At 35.4% G+C, this 16,780-nt stretch overlaps 1 protein-coding gene across 3 annotated transcripts in view; it reads right to left on the bottom strand.

The window, feature by feature from the left end:
- ASAP2 (ArfGAP with SH3 domain, ankyrin repeat and PH domain 2) overlaps positions 1-16,780 on the bottom strand; it is an 85,308-nt gene that overhangs the window by 20,625 nt on the left and 47,903 nt on the right. For all 3 annotated transcript variants that reach the window (XM_041477851.1, XM_041477850.1, XM_041477852.1), the window contains 8 exons: positions 11,944-12,047; positions 11,765-11,834; positions 6,648-6,735; positions 4,795-4,843; positions 4,521-4,687; positions 3,050-3,183; positions 2,238-2,332; positions 396-585 (listed from right to left, as the gene is read on the bottom strand). In XM_041477851.1, the coding sequence (XP_041333785.1) occupies positions 396-585; positions 2,238-2,332; positions 3,050-3,183; positions 4,521-4,687; positions 4,795-4,843; positions 6,648-6,735; positions 11,765-11,834; positions 11,944-12,047 (897 nt within the window). The remainder of the gene's footprint in view (positions 1-395; positions 586-2,237; positions 2,333-3,049; positions 3,184-4,520; positions 4,688-4,794; positions 4,844-6,647; positions 6,736-11,764; positions 11,835-11,943; positions 12,048-16,780) is intronic.

Raw genomic sequence — 16,780 nt, forward strand, 5'->3', positions numbered from 1 at the left:
CTTCTGAAGAAGAAGAAGAAATTTTAATAAAACATTAATTAAATTAAATAAAACATGTAATTTCAAAATATTCGAATGTGCTACTACTAAAACATCTGTGAAGACTTACTGTGTCCCTTTTGCTCCTTTAAAGTAAATAAATAAATAAATGTGTTGAAAACTAATGGATTATTGAATGATTTAATGTTTAATGTTTTAATAAATTTAAAACAAGATAGTACTTGGAAACAGTTTTAGATTAAACTATTTAGTATCTTCTTTTTTTATTGTTAAATTACATCATTAAAATGACATGCATTCAGAACAGTGTTTCAGATATTATTTCAAATAATTTTTAATTAATGAATGCATATTGCACTTACAACAATTTGTCTAATAAAATTTACAACACTTACATGGCCATTGGCCAGTGGAATTTTTTCTGTGAGATCCACACCGTCAGCATACACTTGAACTAATCCAAGAATGTCCCTTGATTTCACTGCTTCACAAAGAGCATGCAATTTAGCTGCATTGTCTGCATGCTTCTTCCTTGCATATTTTCTCTCAATATACTTGGCAGTAATGTAATCTTTTCTTGCATTCCTGAAATTGAATATGATTTACTTCCATAACTTTCAGCTGAAGATACACATTAGCATTTCCATAAATACATGCAAAGTCATTTGAAATCACTCATTATGATAATTTTTCTTTTTAAATATGCATGTAACCATGCAGTCTCATATTTCAAGTATGAAATGTAGTTACAGAAAATGAATCAAATATCCAATATAAAGATGGACCACGAATTTCTTCCTCCAAACTCTGTGATGATATTGAGATCAAGACTATCCAGCTCTATGTACAGATATACAGCAAAGCTTTATAATGTTAGTTTATGTTGCCTTGCAGGTTTATGTCTACTTGACTTGGTACTCCTACACATGCTGGAAAGGGATGGAAGGCATGGGATTAAAAAAAAAAAAAAAAAAATCTATCTTATACCTCTGCACAGACTATCCAGGCCTTGAATTTGAATTCCCAGCAGTGAGTATGTTTTTTAAACTCTTCACCATAACTGTAACAGGGAGGATGTGTTGGACCTTTTAGCGACATTTCTACAGCGAGATGAAAACTTAGTCCACCTGACCCAGCACGAGCTATCACTTCTGCTGTAGGTGCCCAGTAACACAGCTACTCCTCTTCCCATCACTGCAAGGCAGGAGCTTGCTTGCCTCCCAAGGGCATAACACCTTATCAGCTCTTAAGATGAAGACAGCATTGCACAGATGATAATTAACAAAGTCATACCTCATCACCTAGATACTATGTAATGGGAAAGAAGTAATAAAACCCCAATAAAAAATAATAAATTGAATCAATGGATAACTTGTTCATAAAGCATTTGATAGTATTCAGGTTCTCATTTCAATAAAATAGCCCCACATTTGATAAGCAGAGGTATCAAACTAAATTATTTTTTTAAATACAAATTTTTAGAAGTGTTCTTATTATATTGATTCAGCATATGGTAAAATTATTAGTAGTTTAAATTATTAATATTAATACTCTGCATTATTATTGATAGAAGTGGTCAAAAATTATCTAAACTGTCTTGTTTAACACTGGTTTTGTCAGAATGCTAAAAATACACCTAATGTAAAATCAGCTTCATCCAAAGCCAATTCTTCTGGGGTTTTTTTCGGCATTGTTTACTAGCTCTTTCATGATGAGTAGTATCCAGCCAAGTAGGCAGCTGTCCTTGCTGTATCTCTGCCATCACTGTTCAGCGCTTTCGAGGAATTCAGTTAAATGTTCTGTCTTCATTTCACATGGACTTTGGTCCTAGGTACAGTTTCTAAATGCTGTTCTGTATCTTTCAAATAAATGTGCACTTTATTACAATTTCTATTCTGTTTTCAAATAGCACCAAATTAATTGCTTTGGTTTTAATCCCTATCCTTGTATGACTTTAAGGTTCCCAACAAGTCACAGTTAATTTGTTTCTTTCCCACAAACCACGATTCAAAGAGTTGGTAAGACATTCCTTACTATTAGGGTACGTACAGTCAGATAAAACTCAATAAAACAGACATGCAAAGCATCAGAAGAAAGGTTTACTCCTCAGCTATAAGACCATAAATAAGATATTACACATCTTCCATGGCCTGCTAGTACAAACCATAATGGCACAGCCCCCTAGCAATATTAAATGAAATGCCTGCCTTTCTCAGAAGTAGTGGCTCTGTACTTACATATCACTGCTTGGATTAGGTTTGACCACCTCATCGACTGGAAGACAGAATTCCATAATCTCATTAAATCCAGCATTCCCAATATTCTTTGCAAGCTGTTAAAAAACAAAATCCCACAGCTCAATTAATAAACATGTTCAGTTATTAGCCACACACATAACAAGGAGAGAACAAGGGAAAATGAGAGTTGGGACCTCTTATTTCTGATTCCTTGGTCTGCTGCTATGTTAGCAATAACAAACAGATTAGGGGCTTTTTTTGGATGTGAATTTTCAACTGGGATTTAGTACATGAACAAATAACTGCAGAATAATCCATCAAGACACCAGTTCATACAGTAAATGCAAATACTTTGTGCTGGGTAAGAACGCACATATGAACTGTCATGGAGCAGCTGATAAGTGGTGTAGTAAAGCTGAATAAATTTTCTTCCTTTGGGGATTAAAGTTGTCTTCTAAAATAACGCTAAATAATTAATGGGTTAAGTATTTGTGAAGTCCTCCAATTTTTAATCTGAAGTACATTTATATGTCAAACAGCTGCGTTTTTTTAAAAAGCAATTTAGGATAAAAAGATTTGAAAACACAAAAAATATTAAGCCTCTAATTTGAGTTCTAAGAGAAGAAAAAGTTTACAGTAGGACGCTATGTTCCAGAAGGTTCCAACAAAGTTCAAAAATTAAGCTTTCTTAGATTGTGTTTATCCAGAGCCAACTTCAGGATAAGAACATCTTGCTAAAGTGACAAAAAATATACTTGTGTTAGAAGTATTTTACAGTACTATTTTTAAGTTAATAAAAGCAATTTGATTACCAGAAGTTCAGATGTTCCCAGCACATCTAATGTAAGCGACTGCATTCTGGAATAGTGAACACCAAGTTCTCTATGGATTCCTGAGCATTCAATGCAAGTTAAAATTCCCAAATTTGTTGAAAGCCAGGTAGGATCTGAAACAGAAGGCACCCACAGAATTAAAATTTATTCAGGCAATTGTTGCATCTAGAAAATGGAAAATACACAAATGAAATTCTGTAAAATAAGATTCTTGTACATTAATTATAATTTTTTTCTTAATTTATGTCTTTACATTTCCTCTGCCTGGGGAAAAAAAACAGGATCTTTTTTAATGCTGAAAGAAGTGAAGAGGAGAATTTTTATTTTATTTTTGTGAAAGACATTGCTATCCAAGGGAGCTCGTTAACCAATCCAGTTTGTCATTCTTCAAACAACTTTCAGGAACTGCATTTTCCCACCACCAGTATAATGGTATCACACTCTCAACTGGGAATACAGGTGCAGTTTAAACTGAAATAACAACATTTACAGGGTTGGGGTTCTTTTGTACTTCAAATATAGACTTTCAACTAAGTGAAGCAGAAGTGATTCAGAAGTGCACACACTACTCAACTGCTCCAAAGATACGAAGGCTCATCCCTCTGCTTTCATAGCCCTTGTGGTCTTTTCTCCTGGTATTTTGCATTTACTACATCATTCCCTCCTCTTCCAGCCAAATAATTTACTTCTGAAGATTTAGACAGCTTAGCAATTAATTTGTTTGATAAAGGTTTGTAAGTTGCCATTTACACTCTCTTTTTTTTAAGACAGCAGGCTTGACTCTTCCCATAGCCTTATACAATACTTATTGCTGGAAGTTACTATCGATTTGTAAAGTGCATACAGCACCCGAGCAGATGTTTGCAGCTACACTTTTATATCAAAAAACTAAGTCCTGCAGTGCCCCTGCAACATAAAAGAACACAAGAAACAGCAGGATTTTCAAAATAATTTGAAGAGGGTTAAAGTAGAAATTCATTAATGAAGAAAACCAACACTGCAAACCACAGCCAGCAGGAGCATTCTTCTCAAAATGAGTATAGCCTTAGACATACTCCCTGTCTCACTTAAGCAAACATGATGAAAAAAGAAAAAAGAAAAAAGGTGTTTTAAGAAAATGTTCAAGTAACTTATGGCTGCTCAGTTTTACCTAAATCTTACATTATTAACCCATATTTTATGTAAGTTCATTTGATTTATGTAAGCAAAAGCTACAATTAGCAAAATACATGGGAGAAAAATAAGCTTCTTAGTAACTTTTCTCCCCTCTGATAATAAGCATACAGCAAATCAATCTTACTAAAGTAGTTCCATTAAATTGTTAGCATATTCTACTATGTGTATAATTTTTGTGAAATAATGAGTAAAAGTGAAAGTATAAAACATTAGCTTAAAGATTCTCATAAGACAAAGAATTTTTACCAATTAGAAATATGCTTAATTGAGTCACCTTGTGCTCCACAGTCACAACAAACATCATTTCCAGTCATCCTCTGGACTTCAGATATAATTTCTTTTGTCAGTTCCTGGACAATATTATTTTCTCCTGTGTTATCATCTCCTTTGAATGCATTATTTAAAGCTTCTTCTTTGCTGTTTTGTAGCACAGATGTCCATCTAAAATGGCAGCAATATTTTGCTATTAAGTGTTATGGCACTTCTGAAGTTCAAAGCAAGTCTCAGTAGACCACCAGTGTCAACAATAAAATTAGAAAGTAACTCACATTTGACATTCCTGTTCATCCTCTGCTTGAAAGTGGTATGTTCTGTCATCTGCACAATAAATAATTCACATACTGATTAAAAAAAGTTATTGAAAAACTCATCTTGCAGAAATCTCTCAATGAAATCTAAAATTAATCGATTCCTGAGGTCTCTGTTCTCATCACTGGAGTGTGTTGAGAAACAAAAAGTCCATTTAAGAAGTTTCACCTTACTACCTATAGTTCCTGTATGATTACATCTGTGTTTACATAGGGTGGCTTGCTGCATTTTAAACAGAAGCTGCTTTCTTCAGTGCTGTGTTTTTATCACACAAGCAGCAGGAGAGCAAAGGAAATGTTCCATGTTCTGGATATAACCTCCATCACCACAAGTATAAAGTTCTTCTGGGAGAGAGAGGAGTAAAATATACAGTCCATATTTGTGTTAATCTGTGTATGTAAGAAAGACTTAAAGAGCTCAAATGAGCTCTTAAAACCCAATAATCACAAACTTAAAAAAAAATCTGCCAGACACAATTCCAAACTACAACCAGCATGATTCCCAATCTGCTTCAATTAAACCAAGCTCACAATTTTTTAATTAACTACTACTTTTCTTATTCTAAGCATTATTATTATAGGATACTATTAAAGAAAAATCATAGTACATTGCAAGTCTATGAAGAATAAGATATGATACAGTTTAATGACTGAGCTGGAGTGAGAATAGTTGATGAGAACAATGGAGGTAAAGCTATAGGCAAATATATTCTAAGATGAAAATTTCTAAATTTTGAAAAATATTCAGGCTAAAAGGTATTAAAAGATAGCTTCAAGCATGGAAAATATTAAGACAGTGAAGATATATGAAAGAACAGAAAGGAAAGTGCCACATTAAGAGATTTTTATCTTGCCATGGTACAGCAATTTCCATTTTGTAAATAACAAGGAAATTTTTTTAACTCTACAGTAAAACAAAGTGAAAAAGTAATCTGGAGAAGGCTAAGAAGCCAGTTATGCCTTTTCAAGTGTGTAGTAACATTGCAATAAGCTGATACTGGGGAAAACATGACACGGTCATCAACAAAGAAAGAAAGTGCAAAAGCAAATAGGGAAGCCCAGTTGCTTGAGCAGAAATGAATTAGCTGTATGTTGCACACAAGCATTCGAGTCTATTCACATAAGCAGCACAGCTTACATTTATAAGTGCAGAAGGAACTTTATGCTTCAATAAAGGAAAAAAATGAGGAATATGTTTGTATTCTTCTCCCCAGCTAACTTGAGATACATATTTCAGTAAAATATCTTAGTTAGAAAACAAAGGAAACATTCTACTACACAATTTCATATGATCCCATTCTGATCCAAAAGTTATTCTGTTTTGGTGAGTTTAACATGCAGATTCTTTATCTCACCTTTCTATCTATTATGAGATAAGAAAACCAAAAAATGGTTTCAATATTTTCTTCACGGTTGCATAGCAACCACCAGACTTAAATTTAAGAAAGTTTAACAAGCACCTTTTGATCTTGTGCAAAGGTTTTAACTTTTCACGATGATGAGCTAAGACATTTTTAGTATGAAGAGTGATGTCATAGCAAAAAATAGTTACTGTGCTGTAAGACAGCAAAAAATTAAATAGAAAAAAGAAGTGAAGAGAGCTTCTAAATACAAGTGGTTTTCCAAAGAAACAAGCACAGTTAGTTGCATTATGTTAAAATAACTGAAAGGTCAAATTGTCATGGAAGGGCATTTTATAAAGGGAAGCATTCTACAATGGCAAAAATGTTCTAGTGGATTACTGACACATCTACAGAAATAATGCAAAATTCTGCTATGAGCTGCAAGTAAAAAGACCTGAACAACAAACCTACGTGATATGAGGTCAAAACACTTTTTCTCCTCTGGGTTTGTTTTCACTTGGCAGGTTAACAGATTGAGCTTTGCTGGAGGTCGGTTAGCCTATTTGAAGATAAAACATACACAGTTTAGTATACCCACACTGACTGAAAGCTGCAGATTGAAAGCACAGGATAATGTCTCACTGGCCAAAAAGACTTGACAAATGGCTGTTAAATTTTTAAGGCCCCCAGGTTTTCATTCATGTTTTCTTCCATATCATGGTTCATAAGCTACTTTTATTTGATGATTTTGTTTACTGGTAACTGAATTTTGAAAGGAAGAAGGGTGTCTCTTTAATTACCACTAACCAGAAATACTTACCTGAAGGAACTGGGTACAAAAAAGAGACAGGTTCATCCTTATATTTAATGCCTAACACTCAGACATTTAGTTTTAAAAAATTACTTGTTTAGTTTTCAATAATTAATTATTTTGACTTCTGCTAATGCCTTTAAGGGGTCTCCAAATAACCATTTAAGAACAAATGCTGAATTTTTAAATCAGTAAAGGGAACTAAGTGAAGGAAAATAAGAGAAGTCTTTTCACAGAGAAGTCTTGTAGCAAACATATATAAAAGTAAAATGAGCTAGCTGATTACGAAAAAAATCTAGTGAAATAATGTATACTTTATAATGACATATATTTTCTAGTCAAGTTCCTCTGAGCTACTTCAGTTCCTTTTAGAACAGAAAGTGACAGTGTTCTACTAAGAGCAAGATTCACAAGGAACCTGCATTTTGAAAGACTCAAAAAGGCTATAAAGACTTTTCAAACAGCACCTCTGCACTCTTCTTTCCCTTAGCCTACCTGTGCTACAGACCTGGGGTAGGATCTAGAAAGACTTGTTTGCAACCTTGACTTGAGGAATGGCTTTCACTTCCTACAATTGATAACTAGTTTCACTATTTTTTTAGAATAATTAAATCAGAAAGCAGATTTAACTAGTCAACCTTTTCTCTAGACAATAATATCTAAAAAATCATTAAACCAGTAGGAAATAACTGTTATATGGATAGCAATATTCACAAACACGTTACCACACTTACTGTTGCATTCTAACAATATTTATAGAAGTTGCTAAAATAAGATTTAAATATCTAAACAAATCCTTACCAAATGAGGCTGTACTATCACATAATGTTATTAACTTGCAATGAAGCATAAAAAATGTAGATATTCTCACAATCTCATCTAAATTTGTTGATGAAAACACTTAATTAAAAAAAAACAAGGGACAACAAGTCAAAAGATTACCCTTGAAACATTCTGATAAAACAATATAGCTGGCCAAAAAAGAACAGTATCATTATATCTGCAGATCAGCTAAAAAAAAAAATCAAAACCATGGACAAACATAAGAAAGGAAACAATTATGTATTTTTTTCCTGTTAGGAAAAAAAAAAAAAAAAAAAAAAAAAAAAAAAAGCACACAAAAAAAAAGCATGGTGTCCTTGAAAAATAGTAGGTTCATGCTTTGCCCAGCATAAGCAGCAGACAAAACAAAGTCATGCAAGCTTTGAAACAATAAATGTGCAGGTCACTTGCTGGGCAATGTAAAACAAATTATACCCAAGAGAGGTTTTGGAGGCAGCAAGATGACAATTTATTGACAATCACATTGTATTCTCTGCCTAATAAATAGCTTTTCAAATTCCAGCCTTCCTTTTAGTAGTAAAAGTGCATACAGTTTTAATTATTTAGTTATAAATTATATATAAATATATTAAAATATTTCTAAATTATTAATTATATAGACACTGGGCAACTCATATATACCTTTTTCACAGGCTCTATCAGAATGTAAGAATGCAATTCATGTTTAAGAGAAAATCCCCTCGCCCCAAGACTTTGGATCTGAAGTGCATTTGGGACCTAATTAGTTTTCTCTAACTTATGAAATATGAAGCTGTAAATGAATGCAGTAAAATGCTTTAGAGGGGTCTGAAGGAGCAATGCCCACAGGACTTGTCCCTTGGGACAGGAGAATGCAGCAGAAGCACTCAGTATCACAATCTGGCAACCCAAAGAAATGGCTGCAACAATAATAACATAACCTGGGCAAATATGCTGATCTTGGAATCCATACATATTCTTGAGCTTTTATCTGAAGAACTCCTAACCTGAAGTCAGCATTAACAAGGGTATTAAAAACCCTGTGCATGTGGCTGATAGCACCTCATTCATGCTTCCATCCTGCAGCTGACTAACAGTTTTTCTCCAGCAGCCTCCCCGGCCTGTGCCTGCTGCTTGTGGACAACACACTTCCACCACATGGCAGGCACTGCCTGGGGAGAAGTTGAAGCTTAAAGACAAAGGGAGGTAAGGCTGTGTGAGCTCCTTAGCCACACTGATTCAGACACTTGGCAGGATTAGGAGACACTAGACATGGAAAAAACTAAAAAATGTAACTAACATTACACTACTCGTTTGAAACCTCTGAGAGTCACTTTCCTGATCGAGTCTGTGATTAAATTTCAGACTACTGCTGAGTTTTTGGGCACTCATGTTAACATGCCAACACCCTGAAAAGGGCTACCACCTTTCATAACATGCACAGATCTGAGCATCAACTCATGTTCTTTTCTGCAAAATTGGCAACCCTCTATCCATCAAAACTGACTTATAAACTGTTCTAGCAACAAACAGAATTGTAGGAATCAAAAAGTTAGGCCTCTGAAACAATACAGGAGACATAGAGCAGATTTTACAAAAGGCATGAGCAAATATGTACACTAACAGGCTGGGTGGCTTTTTTCATCATGCATTTCTCCTGGATATCAGTGATTAACTTCAAAATAAAAATATGAAATCTGATCGTTTTGCCTTCAGATTGTCCTTTTAATCATCATGGTAAGGTTTTCAGCAGTAAAGAAAGACCAACAAAAAAAGTTTTGATAAGGAGTCTCTTATATGCTTTCTTTTGCAAACAACCAGCAAAACTTCTTTAAACACAAATCCAGCTTTGAGGAATCTAATATTTCTGAAATCTTTTTGCCTTGTGACTTCTTGATCTGCAAAGGACTTAGGAATTCCTAATTACATGTTTCAATCTTCTTCTATAATTTTTTTTTTTCATCCACGTACATTAAATGTACAAATGCTGATTTCTTTGAAGCTTTTAGTTGTCTATAACTTCTGCACATATTCTAATGCAGGCAGACATACAGGGTAACAGCTGGGTGACTGACAGAGAACCAAACATATTCTCTCCATGCATCAGGAGAGCACTTGACAGGCCAGTTTATGCACCTGCAATTGCTTGAAGATAGCTGTTCTAGGGACTGACAAAGTAGTCCCTCATTAAGAGAGGCTACATAACCAAAGAAGCGAAATCCATCAAGAACACTTAGACCTTAAAGCAGAAGTATTTACAAATTTGTATTTGATAAGGAAAGCAAAAGTGACAACTGAATTTCTGAGATTCTGATGGGATGAGAGAACAATATATCATATTTCAGAGACCAGGAGATATCAACCCTGAGAAGCCTGGAAATTCTCAGAAGACATTCGGAGCAGCCTAGAAAAATTTTAACTAACAAAAATTACTTCTACCTGTTTCAGTGTCTGTGAAACAACAATCAATTTTTTACATAAAGCTGTCATCAATATATAAGGGGGAAGTAAGCAAATAAGTGAAAATACCTTTTAGGAGTATATTTTGAAACAAAAGGGGACTTTTCTAGTGTTGTAATGTAAAAACATCGAGACCAAACCTATGAAATGCACCTATCTAAATTCACATGTGAATATTTCCCTTAGCAACTGATTTCCAGCTACGACTCCACTGATTCCAGTGGGAATGTACTGCTTCTAAAAACGTTAGACCATCCGGTAGACAGCTTATAAAAAAGAGAAGGAAACAGTATCCTGATAAACTCAGTAACTGTACTTGCAAGTGAAAGTTTTCAAATTCTGCTCCACAAGTGGATTTTGTAGCCTTTGCCAGCTCTGAGCTCCCCCAGTGACATTCCTACTGGTACCAGTACAGCATGTCCAACATCAGGCACAATCATAGCACATGGAGACACCAGCATCTCTGCCAAAGACACACTCCTACACACCCAAATGAGAAGAGGCATAAACAAGTGGACAATTCCAAAGCCATAGTAAGGACTCTGCTTTGCAGGCCTGACTTTACACTCCTCCTTAACTCCTGATTATCAATTCTGAAGGCAGCAGCTTGTGCTTAGATGCACAAATGAGAGATTGATTCATTTTTGCTGCCAGGGTCAACTTGTAGTCATAGCAACAGGCGTAACAGGATGAAGAACAGAACAGTTCATAACAGGAACAAGAAACAGGACTGTTTATTAGACCAAGAATGGGAAATACTGACACTGAGTTATTTTTTGCCTCAAGAAACTTTTTTAAAAGTTTTGAGAAAACAATATAAAAATGTTATAGGAAAGCACAACCAAGTTGAAGGCAAAGTGCAAAAAGTCCAAACCATGAAAGCATAAAGTTGTAAAATTTTAACAAATGGTTAATAGTTATAGTTAATGTGTTCAAATATTGGTAGCAGTAATAAAGAGGAATTTGTAATTCTCTATTTCTTGTCATTCTGGTAGAAGTTGTTTTCAGACTTGATTTTCCCCAACAGCTACTCCAAAGACCCTAAGGAACTAACAGACTACCATACAGCAGCAAATCTGAGGGAGAAATGCAATTCAGCATTCAGCAATTCAGCATAAACTCTCAGTTTATCTTGCAAGTTTAAAAAGTTGTTCAACTCATATCTAAAAAATGGCTTCATGCCCAACCATACCTTTAAAAAAGAAAGAAAAAAAAAAAAAGTAAGTTTGAATTTTTATTTTTAGATAGCCTGGTAAAATATGAACATTTACAGGAACTGAGTCACTAAATAAGCCTTTTTTTCCCATTAACAGTCATGAACATTAAAATAGCTGTATTTTTAGATACTGTGTATGTCTTGATATATTTCTAAAATGCTGCCTTAAAAAATATATCTCTCATATTCAAAACACTCTATCAGGAATCTAGCTAATTCCAAACCATAAATATAGACCAGCATAGCTTGCCTTTCTGTATTAGCAACCATGTACATAAAATACTGTAAACAAATACTTACTGTACCATGGGAAATTGTAAGAAAACCATTTTTAACTGAGCACTTCCTTTTCTGCCACACTTTTCTGATTCTAGTTTAAAGGAAAAAAAGAAAGGTGACAGTTTTAAATATATTTTGTATTACATTTCTTGAGCTCTTAGGACCTAATATTTCTCCCAGCAAACTCCAGCAGTACTTACCCATCACTTTTCTTGTACAGACTGCCACTCCGCTCAGTGCCATGCTCCTTGTTTCCCTGAGGCTGATGTAAACTGTAAGCTGTACTCTGACGAATCTGAGAATCCTGAAATAATCAACAGCAATTTGTGATGCATTCCACACTTTCAACTAAACTACTTCCCCATTAATGAGTTTCAGAGCTTTTCCTTCCTGCTTTAATCCAACAGGCCAAATGAAGCACAATTTTGCTCCTCAATGAGAGAGAACAAGATCCATTTATTTTTTCAGAGGGCACAAAAAAATTTTAAGAAGTATCCATTATCAGCACCTGCCAAAATCTTTTTACTTGCTTTTATTTATATTTACTCTTGGCCTTAATATATAGGGGTTTTAACCCAAAACTTAATTGAGCAGTGGCCTTTCCAACTCATGTAAACACAGCAAGGTACAAACACTAAAGACTGTTATTACCTGCAATTGCTAGTGCACTCTTCCACTGTAAAGATAATTACATACATCAATTTGAAGAAGTGATTTTCTTTGTGGAAACTGAGTCAAGTTATTGTCAGAAAATCAGAAGAATTCTCCTGGAAACATAGTTCAGGAGTCATACAGGAAAACTGAAAAGTTATTTCCAAAAAATAACAACTTAAAGCAAAATATCTGGAAGAAAGTAAAATTCTGAGACACAAAGAGACAGGGACCCTTCTCACTGCTCTCAGAACTACCCAGAGGCAGGACCCACTTCTATAAGAGTCCAACTTCTTAAAAAATAAGAACCTGAAATTGAGAAATCTGATGTGTCACACCATATTAACAGCAGTAACATGACAGAATGGACTTTTAAATGCACACAGTATCAGTGACTATTACTCAAAATTTTCATTTTTTTCTTTTCTACTGTCATTGCTCTATGGACATAATTACTCTTGTGCTATACACGGCATCTAATAAAAGTATAGTAAGGACAAAAAAACCACAAAGCAGCTCACTCATATTACTGTGAGCTATTATAAACATGATGGTAGAGACAGAGCTCCCACCTACACCTCTGTTCAGAGTACTTAGGACTCCACACCTCCAAGCTTCAGGACTTCAGGCTCATCCTGAATACACTGCAGGAGCTCAGTGCTCCTGAGAGCCACGAGCTGTGCTCTGCACAGGCTGAAGCTCTCCTTGGTGTTCCTTTTCAAGAGAAGCCCTCTCCCTGCCTTTCAGCAAGTGATCCAGGAAGCCATACCAGGTACCTACAACATCACCTGAGCCTTTTAAAGCCCTAAAGAACTACCACTTAGCTGTCTGTGCCTGACAAAGCATCTCTTTAGATTTAAACCAGTCTGTTTATCGTTCCTTTCTAGTTTGTTTACATAGAATTATTCGGTTTTGCACTCTGCACAACATAAAGCCAGAACAACATTTAAAAAATATTCCTGTCATTCATTAAAAACTGTTGCATGCAAACATTTACTGACTTTTGAAGAAAATCTGATCTGACACTGCCTATTGTGCCCTACCAATGCCTTGATCTCTGCCTTCCATTAGCCAGTAAAGGAACTCCATTCGCAAGATTAGAGTCCTGACAGGAAATTAATTTCAGTTCTCCCCATCCTCAATTATGTAAAGATTACTGATGACCTCCAACGCCTGCTCATAGTACCATTCCCATTAGTCTGTGCTGCTACTTTTTGTGCATTATTTTCTGCCTCATTTCAGCTACCTTCCTTCATCTGTTTATGCTCAGCTGCTGTTTGGCCAAACTGGCAAACCAATAATACAAGCTTCCTGCCTCATTTCAGCAGGAGAGGAAGCTGCAGCAGCTGACGTGTATTTCCACGCATTCATGACTGTGAACAGTATCTAAAAAATTTAATACTATTTCATGAAAAGATCTTAAGGACAAACATATTGTCCATTTTAAATTCTCAGTTCAGGTCATGTCCAGATCAATACTGTCCAATGTGATTGCTAAATGATGGTTTTCCACAGCCATCTGACAAGAAGTTAATGATTTTGATCCAGCTCCTAAGACACAGTAACCACCCCACAAATCACCACCACAATTAACATCCTTCCTTTCAGCATGCCTTTTCCATCCAAGGAGGCATTCCAAGGATCTTCCCTTATTTCTGGCTTGCATACTACACAAAACAGAGATAGAAATCACAGATAACAGGGTCAGACCCAATAGCCTCACTGGAGAGCAGCAACAATGTACATTACCTATGGGAGGAAATGGATCACTGCAGGCTAGGGGACACACACCTAGTGCAGAGTATTGTCATTTTAAGTATATCTTGAACATAACAAAATCAGAACAGGCTGAAGTACACAAGCCTAAGGAACTGAACTTTGACCACTTTATCAACTTGGAAATATAGATAGGTGTATAAAAAGAAGTGAGTAATTTAAAATTTGCAGCATGTTCTTAGTGAATCACTTCAGTGACCACAGAAAGGTTTGAAATTCTTCCTCCCAAAGTCTATGAAGATATACTGGGGCTTTTAAGTCAAGCTGAACAGCAGAACTAAAAATGAAAGAAATGTGAAAACAGCATTCTCTAAAGATGGTCTGTGACTACTGATAAGAGATATTCTGAGATCCTATTTGTCAGCTCCACTACGTGAACATAACAGAACTTTTCATACAAGGTGCTTCAACCTGTACACAACAAATTTTGGCTAGCCATTCCACAGCTCCCATGGACTGGATTTTTAGACTGTTTAGACCATTCCTGTGTGTAAATCTGCTAAAAAAAGCTCTCATAGTTCTCGCAGAGCCTGAGCATCTCTGCCATTTGCAGGATCATTGCCAGGAGGATGCTTCAGAGATCCATTCCTTGTCTATCCCATCCCTATACCTATTACAGCCCCACAGTCTCCAAAAGATGTATCTATCAGAACCCCCTGCAGGCAGCCTCTCCTACAGCAAAACTACCATAATTTTTGTCAACAAACACAACATTTACCCCATTTTGCAGTGGTCTAAACAGATTATAGGTTCTAACAAAGAAGTAGAAATGAATCTAAACACTACAGTCACAGGAGGTGACCTCACCCAAGGTCATGGGAACAACAGTTAAGGCAATGCAATTCTAATGTTGACTCTAAAACTTGCAGAACTTCTACATTTGAAAAATAAAAGCTTAAAAATTGAAAATTATGAAGGTGTACAAAAAACGACATTCAAAAATAAAGTTTCAATACTTTTTGAGGAAGTTGTGTGCAGAAAGAAACTATGCATATAGGCACAACAAAAAAAAGGTTCACTAAGAGTGCTTGTGTGTGTTAAATTATTTAAACATAACAGGAAGAATGTTTGTCAACATTCTTTCATTTCATACATGAAGTCCATTTTAATTAAAAATACATACAGCTTCAAAATCTTGCAAGAACATCAAATCAAGCAACTGGATTTAATTTCCAAAAGAAAGTACAAAGGAAATCACCAATTTGTCTTACAACAATTTTTTTTCCCGAGAAGAGTGTGATAAATTTTTTGATAATATTTTTCTTTTTTTCTTTTTGGTAATAAAACACACCAAAGAGGAGAAAGAACCAGTCTTTTCATGCCAACAGACAAATGCTTAGAGGAAAAATCCAGTTTCTTGAAATCTGAATGAAAATCATGCCACTATTTTCATTAAAACATAGTAACACTTACTCTCCTAGACTTCGGTCACAAAATGTAAATGCATTTTAGGAAGGAAAAAGAAATCAGTTATAGTAAAGAAAATTACAGTGCAACAAGAATAATATTAGTTGGTTGTACAGTAAATTATATAAGAACTCTTTAACATCCCACTGGAACTCTCTGGCATCCCACTGATTAATTGATGTTTTCAAAAAGCTTTAAAAATAATTATAATAATTCTCATGCTCTGCAGGTAAGCATCTATATCTAAATTTGAAGAATTAATAAATAATGACTACAGCATAAAGCACTTTTATACTTGTATTTTTAAATGTCACAAACTCAGTAGAAATAATAAATGTATGTGTATTATTAATTTTTGAGTATGTGGAAAAATGTGTACTTGTCACATCTTCCATGTATATTTAATATCAATATCACTGATAGACATTCCCAGCAACCATGAAAGCCACAGACCCAACTGAAAGAGGACACCTGCTAACACACCCTAAGCACCAAAGGCTCCTTCTTGGGAGTGGGCAGTCAATGGCTAACCCAAAGCAGTCACCTCTTCCACGAGGTTCCCTAGTGTCTCATTCTACCAAGCTCAAATTTGGAAGATTTTGGCAAATCAGTGAGTCCTCAATGCCAAGCAGAATCTAAGGAAGTGCCTGCTGATCTTGTGGGACTTTGTACACAATGGTCATTATCACAAACTTCCCAAGGTAACAAAGTGAGGAGTGTTCGAGACCATTCCAAATGCCTGTCTGCAAGTCACAGAATCACATGGACTGGGTTGGGAGTGGCCTTTGAAGATCATCCAGTCCAACCCCCAGCTGGGGGCAAGAACACCTTTCACTAGATTACATTGCTCCACAACCAGCATCTGTCACCAGTAAGAGCTAGGAGTCACCATAACTTTTATGGGAAGATCAAAGCAAGACCGGAAAAGATCAAGGAAGTCTGAGCTCTGTAGACTAAACTATTTCATTGTAATCCCTCTCAGAAAGAGAATCTGAAAAGTGGGGGGTGGTTCATTCATCACTTACTCATGGCCCAGCAGCCACACAAAGGAAGCTGGCTAGGATTTATTTATAATGAAGAGGAGGCACTAGCAATCTGAAACAAAAGTAGACCCAGTATTTAGGATTACATTATACAAAAGATGCTTACCTCCAGATCAGAGTTTGAGACTACTTTAGAATTCATTAAATCTAATGAAAATCA

This window comes from Pyrgilauda ruficollis, unplaced genomic scaffold (genome assembly GCF_017590135.1).
Source record: "Pyrgilauda ruficollis isolate IOZ18807 unplaced genomic scaffold, ASM1759013v1 scaffold42, whole genome shotgun sequence".
NCBI lineage: Eukaryota > Metazoa > Chordata > Aves > Passeriformes > Passeridae > Pyrgilauda > Pyrgilauda ruficollis.